The sequence below is a fragment of the Equus przewalskii genome, chromosome 9 (assembly GCF_037783145.1).
Source record: "Equus przewalskii isolate Varuska chromosome 9, EquPr2, whole genome shotgun sequence".
NCBI lineage: Eukaryota > Metazoa > Chordata > Mammalia > Perissodactyla > Equidae > Equus > Equus przewalskii.
In genome coordinates this window covers 22,589,645-22,602,269 of record NC_091839.1, presented here as the reverse complement: position 1 = coordinate 22,602,269, position 12,625 = coordinate 22,589,645, and the positions used below count along the sequence as shown (strand labels likewise).

The 12,625-nt window shown below is 44.9% G+C and overlaps 1 protein-coding gene across 2 annotated transcripts; it reads left to right on the top strand.

The window, feature by feature from the left end:
- The first annotated feature begins 1,007 nt into the window (after positions 1-1,007).
- On the top strand, positions 1,008-12,399 carry LOC103556202 (immunoglobulin superfamily member 1-like). Of its 2 annotated transcripts, XR_011543880.1 has the most exons (10): positions 1,039-1,191; positions 6,547-6,582; positions 6,717-7,007; positions 7,333-7,629; positions 9,192-9,482; positions 9,808-10,104; positions 11,184-11,237; positions 11,332-11,461; positions 11,660-11,700; positions 11,852-12,399. XR_011543880.1 is itself a non-coding variant. In XM_070633360.1 (9 exons), the coding sequence occupies exons 1-8, from the start codon at positions 1,158-1,160 to the stop codon at positions 11,664-11,666; spliced, it is 1,383 nt and encodes a 460-aa protein (XP_070489461.1). In that variant the 5' UTR covers positions 1,008-1,157; the 3' UTR covers positions 11,667-11,700; positions 11,852-12,399. The 2 variants fall into 2 exon arrangements, 1 of the variants encoding a protein (XP_070489461.1); XM_070633360.1 differs by lacking the exon at positions 11,184-11,237 and having other exon boundaries at positions 1,008-1,191.
- Positions 12,400-12,625: the final 226 nt, after the last annotated feature.

Genomic DNA, 12,625 nt, shown 5'->3' with positions numbered 1-12,625 from the left:
CTGTGAGCCACACGCAGATTTTCTAGGAGTCTAAAATGGTTTTAAGTGAGGAGACCAGGGTCTCACAAAATCACTGCAAAGCCCAAAGAACTTAGCGCAACTCCCATGCATGACAGTTATTTGAGGACTGTGCTGTGAGGGTTGATTCCAGTAGGAACTGGTCTAAGCTATTTCGCTGATGTAAAAATGCACCCCCATGACGCTGACCCCTGGTCATGGACTGGAACATACTGGTTCATGGTGTTGCTTTGTAACCATGGGTCCCAGGAGTTCTGGCAAGGTTTCTATCAGCTTGTTGGCATGGTTTATTGGTATGTGTGAAAGTGATAATTCACACTTGGTCCTGTGAGATCCCAGAGGATTGTGCCATCGGGACTGGCAATGTAGCAACAATACACCAAGATCACCATCATGGAATAAGATCACCATCATGGAATAAGAAACTCCAGTCAAGGCTTCAGTTTCCTGCTTCTGTGTTTTGTGAACACAGCAGTGGTTTCTGATCCAAGAGAGAAAGCCCATCCATGCAGCCCTTGGAAAGTGGAGAAAATTGGGGCTCATGTCTTATGTCTGGGGATCCTTTTTGCCAGAGATGCGTATCCTCATTTTAATGCTATATGTATATTGCTGATACATTGATCTTTGTCCTGTAACACACAGTAGATTCATCAGCATTACCCTTTTGGGTTCTATGAGTCTTCTTTAGCAATTGAACTCTGACTGCCACAGTTAGTAAAGAAACCATTTGGCAACATCCTTAGTTCTTAGCCGGTGGGCAACGTCTAGTGACCTGAAGGTTTGCCCAGGATTTCCAATGTTCTCAACATTGGAGTGCCTTCATCTTCTCAGTAGGAATCCTTCAGATCCAAGCTGTAAGCATTTGAGGGGTTACCTGCTTGATGGCTGAAATGTGACTGAGACAGATGAAGATTTTCTGTGAGGTAAGTTCTTAAAGACTGGCATGGGAGGAACATGTTGCAATCAGCAGCATCAACACGTTTACGGAAAGTGGCTGTGGGAGGAGGGAACTGGAAGTTCAGAGAAAAGTCATTACTTCTCACACTCTGGAGTCCGGGGTGATGCTGTGACCATTCTGGCTTTTCTCCCTCCTGTGGACTGCAAAACCGAAGGACCCTTGAACAGGTGGACATGCTACTATGATCCCTAGACTCCTTTTCCTCCTCTGTTTCAGTAAGTCTCATGGGGCAGTACACTGGGACCATAGAAAATAATATAACTGGTGTGTGGTTTGGATTGGGGATGGAAAGAGAAAGAGTAACATCAACTTTGGTTTATTGAGTGCATATTATGTAACAGAAATCTTGCAGCACACATGTGACCTCTAAACCAGTGTTTTCCAAATTTCAATTATTCTTCTTCCAACATCACGACTTTTGATGAATGCCTCTACCACCAGTACTTTATTGGCTTAATGTTTTTCTTAATAGCGACTCAGGCTTTTTTCTTAAATAAAAGTATTTAAGATAGAAACTTTGTATCAATACTATGAATAAAAATCCAGTGTTGAATCGTAGGTAACTATAAAGTAGATGCAATTTACTTTATATGAGGAATATGGGGAACAATGTTAGGATAGTCTAACAATATACTGTTCCTTGTCAAGCTTCTGAGCCTGAAACTTGCTATTTCTTTGCCATCCAGGCAATTGCCATGATCAAGATACATCAGAGGCTAGCTTCAAATAGGCCTCCTTGTTGATTTAATCCAAGGCGCTATGAGAGCGTTGATTGCATGCTGTCATGCAATGCTTTAATCATCCTTCCTTCCACCTAAAATCATCATACATCACACCAATGGGATGTATTCCACATTTCCACATTTGGAAAATACCACCCTGATCATTCAAAAAAAAAAAAAAAAAACCCAAAACCCAGTAAGAGGAAATTCGGTCCACCTTTCCAGATTAGAAATTAATCTAAGTTTGAAAAGTGAAGTGACTTGCCTCAGATTGCACAAGTGGTACAAAGGAAGCCAAAGTTTTAACCCACAACTTCTTAGCTCTAAAAATGCTGTTCCTCTCAGCCACGATGTTAACGTAAGAGGGTCACTTGCATGGACTCCTTTGTATGGAAGCATCTAGGACAGTATGAAAGGACTTGGGATTGGAAAAAGCTTGAGGAGGCAAAGACGAGTGGTTCAGAATGTTCCCAGCTATGGAGCTAGAATGCAAACTCAAAATAAATTGGTTTCCAGAAACCAATAGAGCTTGACATTCACAAAATATCAGAGGAGGAGCACTTGCCTTGGCGTGATTATTTGCACTTGGCTTTCTCCTATCGCCGCTAGTCTCTGATCCCAAGAGTTTAGGCTACACCCCAGAGCACTCCTTACGTCAGAGGCTTGTCTTAGGAAGACACATCTAGTTGTGTTTTTGGAGGGAACTGGATGGATGTAGTGAATACAGCATATGTTCTGGAGACTCAGCTCCTGCACACACTATTTGTGGGGCCTTGGGAAACACATGTCAATATTTAAAAGTTTGCTCATCTTTGAGGGTTAGCTTCACAATTAGGTTCAAGTATGCATGACTTGAGGCACATTATTCAAGCTCAATAAATGACATTTTTTAGAATTCTTTTTTTTGAGGAAGATTAGCCCTGAACTAACACCTGCTGCCATCAATCCTCCTCTTTTTGCTGAGAAAGACTGGCCCTGAGCTAACATCCGTGCCCATCTTCCTCCACTTTATATGTGGGACACCTGCCACAGCATGGCTTGATAAGTGGTGTATACGTCTGTGCCCAGGATCCGAACCAGTGAACCCTGGGCCACTGAAGCAGAGTGTGCAAACTTAACCACTACTTATCCACTTAATCATTACTTATCCACGGGCCTGGCCCCATCGATAAATGATTTTTTTTAAGTTTGTTATTCTTTTTATCATTCATTCTCCTCTTACTTGGTTAGACATTGATTCCACAGCAATTCCTTCCACAGTTCTTCCCTAGATGCAAGTATGAAACACTTCAATCTTTTTTATGGCTGAATAGTATTCCACTTAGGTATGCATGTGTCTATACATTCTACTTCGATATAGACCACATTTTATTTATCCATCCATCTGTTGATGGACACCTGGGTTGTTTCCACCTTTCAGCTATTCCTTATCTTCCCTCCTTCAATGAGAAGTTTAATATTTTCCTTCCCATTTTGTCTTTGAGAGACAGTGAGTCTCTCTTAATGGACTTCCTGCTGCTCTCCAAGTAATGAGGCCTCTGAGCAGGCTTCCTGCTGTCACTCAGGCATGTCCTGCTGAAGACAGAGATGACATCAGATGAGATGTTCTGGGGCCTGGGAGTGTATGGTAAATCCCACACGACCTGATGGAGTGTCCGACCATTGTCTACCCAGCTCCACAAAGCTCTTAACCCTTCCAGGCTAACAGAGCACAGGAGGCCTCTGAAGAGGTACCTGTCCTCCCTCAAAGGTGTTCAGGATCTGAGTGTCTTGAGGCGTACAGGTGGGGGTTGATGGAGAAGGGACTAGGATTGCAAAGACCCTAAATTTCCATAGACCCCAGAATGTCCCATGAGCCAAGACAGCAGCACATCCTGACTTCTCAGTCCCAATCACAATTCCCTCATGAGTTGCTCCAAACCATCCAGAATTTATTTATTTTTCTTAATTTTACTTTGTCAGATTAGACTCCCACTTTCTCTGGGCATCACATACAGCCTACAGACTTTCTAAGTCCCTGAGACTTTACAGCCTCTTGCAGAGAGGTGCTGGAGTTCTCTCCATTCCCTTAGCGCTTTGCCAGGACACGAGGCTGACATTTACTGATAATCTTCCACCTGTTATGCAGAGTGGCGCTTACCTTGCACACTCAGCATGATCCATTAGAAGGGGAGAGGGTCTGTGCTGTGGGTCCCACTTCTTTGCAAAGCAGGGCGGCTCCCAGGACTTTGATGCTCAGAGACCAGGCTCTCTACCCAGAGCTCACGGTCATGTGCTTCCCAGGTGTAGCTTCCAGTGGGTTCAGGTGTCCACAGGTGTCTGCTCTCTCAACCCTTCTTTTTTCCATTCTCTGTGGATTCACAGACTGTAAGACAGATTCCTTTTCAATACCTTAAACATATCCATTATATTCCTTTTTTTTATTATGGTAAAATATATATAAATACTATTTATCCTTTTAACTATTTGCAAATGTAGAGTTCAGCGGCATTAAATATGTTCACAATGCTGTGCAACCATCACTCAAAACTTTTTCATCATCCCAGACATAAACTCCGTACTCGTGAACCAATAACCCAGTTTCTCTCTTTCTCCTCAGCCCCTGGTAACCTCTATTCTACTTTCTGTCTCCATGAATTTGCCTATTCCACGTCGTGTAAATGGAATCACACAATATTTGTCCTTTTGTGTCTGGCTAATTTCACTGAGCATAAGGTTTTCAAGGTCTATCCTTGGACCTCGTAGCATGTATCAGAATTTAATTCTTTTTCATGGCTGAATAGTATTCCATAGTATGTATAGCCCACTTTTTGCTCATTCATTCATCCTTTGCTGGACACTGGATCTCTTCAAATTTTGGCAATTTACTGTCACTGTTTTCAAAAAGTGAAATATAATATTTTTGATTGGCCCACGCAATTTTAGTGCAAAAGCCTGGTAACTTCTCCTTTTCACGAAGACACAAAACCGTTTAGTTCACATGGGGGAAAAAGAGGAAATCGCTTAGAAACACAGGCCTAATCAACATCTGTTGAGTTAGATCAATCTCTTTCTTGCCATAATATTCACAAACAGGCATGATGTTAATTTCAAAGAGATCTGGGCACTCAGGCAAAACTGTATCTACCACCACTGGGCATTAATGGCAGGGTGGTCGTGAACAGTCAGAGATGTATGTAATTACTTTCACTTGGAAGTTTCTTTCTAAGCCGGTTGACTTTGAATACCTAAGTTTCAGTCTTGAGAAAGGTTTTTCCGGGTTCACATACAGCAGTGGTTCTCCACCGTGGCCGAATATTTGTGGGGAGATTTTGATTTTTTTTTTTTTTGAGGAAGATTAGTCCTGAGCTAACTACTACCAATCATCCTCTTTTTGCTGAGGAAGACTGGCCCTGAGCTAACATCCATGCCCATCTTCCTCTGCTTTACACGCGGGATGCCTGCCACAGCATGGCTTTTTGCCAACCTGTGCCATGTTCGCACCCGGGATCCGAACCGGCAAACCCTGGGCCACTGAGAAGCGGAACGTGCGAACTTAACCACCGCACCACCAGGCCGGTCCCAATGTGGGGAGATTTTGAAAGTTTGGGGCCTGAGTCCTATTGCAAGTGATTCTGACTCAAAGCCTGTGTGTGGCTTGGTCTGTGCACTGGAATTTTCAACAACGCCCTGCCCTCAACGGGAGCAAAATGAGTAGCTGAGATTAAGAACAATTGAGTTGGAGTATCCTACAAATGCACCTGCACATGGGACAAGGGAGGGGAGGTGCGTATGTTTTCTCCTTTCTGGAACATCCATTTGGATTTTTTGAGGCTGGCTTCATGGTACCAAGCAGTAACCTTTGTCCCATCTGGAGTATCAAGAGATGAAAAGAGATAATGGCTAAGATTGGATAAGAAACTTTTCAGATTAAACGCTGAGATTGACTTAACTAGCTCTTCTCAGTGATAGGACTTGCTCCATCTCTGAGAAAACCCCTACTCACCAAATGGATGTTGGTGACGATGGTGAGGTCCAGAAATGGAATTAATCTGGTGGGAGGAAGAAAGGGAGCTATGGAGAGGTTGCAACTTTTCACATCCTGGTAAAATTTCTCAATCATGCTTAAACGGGGTCATCACATCAGAAAGTCAAGGTGCATTTGTAGAAGTCCTACTATGTGCCAGAACACGCACAGACACGGGGGATGTTGAGGCCAATAACACAGAGTTGCTACTCTCCAGGTGCTCATCATAGTGACATCTTATGTCACCCACATTATGAGTTACATAAACTTCTATGAACTCTTTTAAGAAATTACAATAAAATGGTTCTATCTTAATTTATGTCACTGAAGGCACCAAGGATCCGTTCTTATGGTGATTCTTCTGTCTACAGATGAGACTGTCAGGAGATGCTTAGGCCTACATAGAGCCTCAGAACATCAGAAGTGGGCGAAGGCCACACTCGTGTCCCCGGCTTCCCCAATCTCCCTCATGGTTCATGCCTCTTATACAATACTGAGAGATCTAGGAAGTATAAGACAGGTTCTAATAGAAATGTAAGACTAACAGTGGTTCAGGAGAGAAAATGAGACTAGGAGGATTTGTGGCATTTGGTGGAACCAAGAAAGGTCCTGGGGCCTTGGGAGGTGAAAGCTGCACAGAAGAAGTTCTGTTAGAAGTGATGGAGGAGCTGAGGGCAGAGCTGAAGCCAAAGTCTTGCATAGAGACAATGAGAACTCCAAAATGCATGACCTCCAGGGGTCCATCCTCAACAAGAGCCCCAGGGAGGTCCCTCAGGGATGAGGGCAGGTGATGGTGTGGGCTCCAGGTAGGTGCCTATGTCTCATGGACCGTTCTTTTGCAGGGCTGTGTGCTGGCCAAGGAGACAGGAGAAGAGATGGTGAGTGTTTCTTCTATTAAACCCTCCTTGATCCTTCAGCCCCAAAGGCCCCATTTTCCTTTCCATTCTTTAAATGGGCTCCCTGAGAGCAGGTGAGAGAACCAAACCCAACCCTCCACTCTGCTTCCTTCCAGGCTCACTTCCCAAGCCCTCTCTCAGTGCCTGGCCTAGCTCGGTGGTACCGGCTAAAAGTAATGTGACGCTGCGATGCAGGACTCCTACCAAGGATGTAAACTTTGATCTCAGAAAGGGAGGACACCTCACTGAGTCCTCACAATCACCTGATTCTGCAGAGGGCCTGGCTGAATTTCACCTCACTGATCTGAAAATCAGTCATGCCGGAGAGTACATGTGTGAATACCACAGAAGAGGGAGACCCTACGTAAGTTCACAGCCCAGTGATGTCCTTCTACTGCTGGTGACAGGTGAGGACGGGACTTCAGCATGGCACGTGGTCTTCCTAGAGACAGGGGATGGTGGAGGAACCAGAGCAAGAGGGGGCGGGGGTTCTCACCTCCAGTGCCGTTGGGGAGGGGGAGATGGAGAAAGACAGGCAGGGAGCTGACAAACTTGGCTTTATTCAGGGCTGACAGGAGGGAGAATCTCCTTCCTGGAGTCAGAGCAGAAAGAGGGTGAGATGAGGCATCTGTCATTCCCCACACTCCATGGGAACCCCCAGCCAGAAGAACATAAGTGAGTGGGGGACGCCAGGCTTCTCCCCATGACCTTGGAGCCTCCCTTTTCTTCCAGGAAATTTTCCTAAACCTTCCCTCCAAGCCCACCAAAGGGGTAAGGTGACTGAAGGAGAAAAGGTGACCCTGCAGTGCCAGAAGCCAGACTTCGGGATCGTGCCTGTGATGTTTGCCCTACTGAAGGCAGGAAGTCCAAAGCCCATCCAACTCCGGACTCCAGTAGGGAAGGAGACAGACTTCTCCCTTCAGAGTGTGACAGTCAATGACACTGGGCAGTACAGCTGTGTGTACTACCAGACAAAGGCTCCTTTCTGGGCCTCAGAGCCCAGCAATCGCGTTGACATCCAGGTGACAGGTAACGCTTGCCATGATTTTGAGAAATTTCTTTTTAACTAAATAAGAAATCATTGATCTGTCATCCTCTGATTCTCATTTCTACATCACGTGCACTACCATCTCTTTTTAACATCTTTTGTTTCTTAATTTTCACTCTTTTGCCCTTTTTTGTTCCGCATCTGTGGATAATTTCTCAAGTTGTTCTTCAAAATGATCAATCCTGCCATCATCAGAATCCCTTCTACCATTCTCTGCATCTCTTAAGGTGTTGGTTTACCTTGGCAATAGTGGTTTCATTCCCAACGATGCTTTTTTGTTCTCAGAATGTGGCATTCCCACAGCCTCCTGCTTTAGGGTGATGGAGACAAAAGCTTTTCGTATCTCACAGCACTTACTGTTAGAATTCTTCTGACATTATCTCATTATGAAAATACATAATGGCAGAGATTGGATCAGAAACCTTTAAGGACGAAGGCTAAGGACGTCCAGCTAGCACTTTCCCATGATAGCGCTTCCTCTGTCTCTCAAGCAACTTCTTACCCCACCAAATGGGTGGGGGTCACTATGTTGTGAGGTAGGGATGGGTCAACCCGGTGGGAAGAAGAAAGGAAGATATTGTAAGTTTGCATCTTTTCACATCCTGGTAAAATGTCTCAATCATTTAACTAGGGGCATCCCAGCAGTAGGTCAATGTGCATTTGTAGAGGTCCTACTATGTGCCAGGACCTGCACAGACCCTGGGGATGCTGAGGTGAATAGCACAGAATTCGTGCCATCCAGGTGCTCACAGGTAGTGACATCTTGTGTCTCCCATGGTATGAGTTACATAAACTCCTATGAAGTCTTTTAAGAAATTACAACCAAATGGTTCTGTCTAAATTTATGTCATCCAAGGTACCAAGGAAGCTTTCTTATGGTGGTTCTTCTATCAGAGATGAGACTGTCAGGAGATGCTCAGGCTTAATTAGGGCCTTATAACATCAGAGGTGGTGAGGGCCACACTCATGTCGCCAGCTTCCCCAACCTCCTTCGTGGTTCATGCCTCTTACCCCCGGCTCAGAGGAGGGGGAATTAGAAACTATAGCACAAGTTCTAATAGAAATATAAGATTAAGAGTGGCTCAGGATAGAAGCCGAGAGGAGGAGGATTTGTAGAATTTGATGGAGCCAAGAAAGGTCTTGGAGCCTTGGGAGGTGACAGCTGCACAGGACAATCTCTGTGAGAAATGATGGAGGAGCTGAGGGCAGAGCTGAAGCCAGAGTCCAGCATGGAGAAAATGAGAACTCCCAAACGCATGACCTCCAGAGGTCCCTTCTCAGCAAGAGGCCCTGGGAAAGTCCCTCAGTGATGAGGCAGGTGATGGTGTAGGTTCCAGACAGGTGCATATGTCTCATGGACCGTTCTTTTTCAAGGCTGCGTGTTGCCCAAGGAGACAGGAGAAGAGATGGCGAGTGTTTTTTCTATTAAACCCTCCTTGATCCTTCAGCCCCAAAGGCCCCATTTTCCTTTCCCTTCTTTAAATGGGCTCCCTGAGAGCAGGTGAGAGAACCAAACCCAACCCTCCACTCTGCTTCCTTCCAGGCTCACTTCCCAAGCCCTCTCTCAGTGCCTGGCCTAGCTCGGTGGTACCGGCCAAAAGTAATGTGACGCTGCGATGCAGGACTCCTACCAAGGATGTAAACTTTGATCTCAGAAAGGGAGGACACCTCACTGAGTCCTCACAATCACCTGATTCTGCAGAGGGCCTGGCTGAATTTCACCTCACTGATCTGAAAACCAGTCATGCTGGGGAGTACATGTGTGAATACCACAGAAGAGGGAGACCCTACGTAAGTTCACAGCCCAGTGATGTCCTTCTACTGCTGGTGACAGGTGAGGACGGGGCTTCAGCATGGCACGTGGTCTTCCTAGAGACAGGGGATGGTGGAGGAACCAGAGCAAGAGGGGGCGGGGGTTCTCACCTCCAGTGCCGTTGGGGAGGGGGAGATGGAGAAAGACAGGCAGGGAGCTGACAAACTTGGCTTTATTCAGGGCTGACAGGAGGGAGAATCTCCTTCCTGGAGTCAGAGCAGAAAGAGGGTGAGATGAGGCATCTGTCATTCCCCACACTCCATGGGAACCCCCAGCCAGAAGAACATAAGTGAGTGGGGGACGCCAGGCTTCTCCCCATGACCTTGGAGCCTCCCTTTTCTTCCAGGAAGTTTTCCTAAACCTTCCCTCCACGCCCACCAAAGGGGTAAGGTGACTGAAGGAGAAAAGGTGACCCTGCAGTGCCAGAAGCCAGACTCTGAGACTGGGCCTAAAATGTTTGCCCTACTGAAGGCAGGAAGTCCAATGCCCATCCTGCTCCAGGGTCCAGCAGAGCGGGAGACAAACTTCTCTCTTCAGAATGTGACAGTCAATGACACTGGGCAGTACAGCTGTGTCTACTACCAGACAACAGGTCCTTTCTGGGCCTCACATCCCAGTGATCACCTTGTGATCTGGGTGACAGGTAAAGTTTTACATGATTTTTAGGAATTAAAAAAAAATTTAAACAAGAGATCCTTGATCTGTTATCCTTGGATTCTCATTTCTACACCACTTGCACTATCATCTCTTTTTAACATCTTTTGTTTCCTAATTTTCACTCTTCTGCCTTTTTGTGTTCTGCATGTTTGGATAATTTCTCAAGCTGTTCTTCAAAATGATCAATCCTGCCTTCATTAGAATCCCTTCTACTACTCTCTGCGTCTCTCAGTGTTGGTTGATCTTGGTGATAGTGATTTCATTCCCAACAGCTCTTTTTTGTTCCCAGAATGTGGCATCCCCACAGCCTCCTGCTTTGGGGTGATGGATGCCATATCTTTTCACATCTCACAGCACTTACTGTTAAAATTCTTCTGACGTTATCTTGTTTCCTGCCAGAATTTTGCTCCACTGGCTGCTACACACTCTACGTTTTCAGCTTTGTACATTTTCTTTTATGCTGTTGAGTTCCCATGATTTCAGTGAATGTTTTATGGTTAGAAACAAAAGTCAGTGTGGTGAGTACTGTGAGGTGGAGAGGGTTTCCTGATCACGGTGGTTTCATTATGTATTTCTCCCTCTGGATTTTGTCTTCAGGGAACATTGTTATTGATGGGTTCGGAGATGACTTTTGCACTAATTGGGATGCACGAGGTGGGATGATATAAATGCGGGCTTCTCTTTAGGAACCAGGGCCAATGCCAACCTTCAGCCCCTGTTGAGTGAAGCTGCAATTAAACGCACAGTGGTCCAGGAGCTTAGCTCCTCAGCTCAAACTTTCTTAAGCTCATTACCTGCAAAAAGGTTTCATTCTATGAAGAGAGACGCAGATGGAGCCACTGAATTATTTCAGGGCTCTGTGGGGCAATTTTGATTTTTTTGCATAGCTCCCTAAGATGAATTCCTAATATATGGATGGAGAAAGGAAAAAGGAAACGCAGGAAGATGGAAATGAGATAAAGAGCAAATAAATGAAAGAAGGGTGATAATGTGGAGGAATATGAAGGGAAGAAGATGAAGGAAGAGCCAGTACCATTCTCACAAAATCCAATATCTTGTTTTCAGTGATTAAAACTTCAGTGAAGGTACAGCTGACCACTGGCCAGGAAATATAAGTGGGTATGTGAGAGTTGCACTTGGCAGATCCATTTGAGAAGAAGGGATATCTTTTTATGGCTGGTGCTGACCCTCTTCTCTGTTTCATTTTCCCCAGATGCCACATCAAGAGATTACACCACGGGGAACCTCATCCGACTGGGTCTGGGTGCCATAATTTTGGCTATTATGGGGGCTCTCTTGGTTGAATCCTGGTGTAGCCAGAAGGAGTCTCAAAGTGGATCCAGGTAAAACAACTGAGCATTTCTCTTTTTCACGGGCTGTTGTAGAAGCGGGGGTCTTTAAACATCATACTTCACCATGGGACCTTACGTTTTGCAGTATGGCCACAAACAGCGTTTCAGGTGGGATTTTTCTTCATCACGAATGACTCTTCTGTTCACTGTAGGAACGTTTAGTATCTCTTTTCCTTTCCCATTAAACAGCAGTTGAAGCCTCAATCACTGTGGAAGAAGAAAAAAAGCAGGTACTACCACACCTCTTCAAACATCCCTGGATACGGAGGATGGGGAGAGGGGTGGTGTTCTTGGTTGAGAACCTGTGTTTGGAGGCTGTTGAGAAATTATATTCTTCCTCTTCCTCCTTTCCTTGATCTTAAGTCTGTCCTCTACCCATAGGTCCCACAACTGCTGGGGTGGGGAAGACAAGTGCTTGATCAAGCTAGACCTGCTGATTCTTAACAGTTCTGTGGATCCTGCATTCTCAGCTCTCTTGAGAGCCACTGCAAGGCAAGAGGATGGCTTTCTTCTTCCTGTACTGTTCACCTGGGGCCAAGAACAGGACTGAGCATAAAGACTCACCTAACACGTTTTGATGTGGATGATTGGAAAAAATACTGAAAGCTTCAGAGTCAGGCTGGGTGGCATGTTTGGTTGAAGGGGCAGGAACCATTCTTCCACTGAAAAGTGAAGAAAACATTGCTTCCTGTATATTTATTATTGCTCCCCTCCATTCTCACTGTTTTGTACTTTTGGACCAGCAATTAGCCATTGAAATTTCTGTATTTACCACAGATGTCTTTTAAATTTTATTTCATATATTCCCAACATTTTACCTCATTTTGGGAGAATTCCACTGTATTCCCTGGCATCCAGTTCCGCCCAGTTATATCCAGTATTTCTGGCACAGGTGTAAAAAGTCATCCATTATATTTTTACTTTCAAGATCTGTGGTTGTTTCTTGTTAATAATCTTGGTTTTTTTTTTTTTCATTAATACTCATTCTTATTTTAGAACTATTATCTCCTCCATTATAGTTCATGAGATATACTTATGAAAACCAAGTTCTGATTGTAATAGAAACGATTGTCTCAGATCTAAGTTCTTCATTTCATCTGCTTCCTTTCATTGTGTCAACTTTCATCAGATCATGGATGAGTTTTTTTTTTTCTG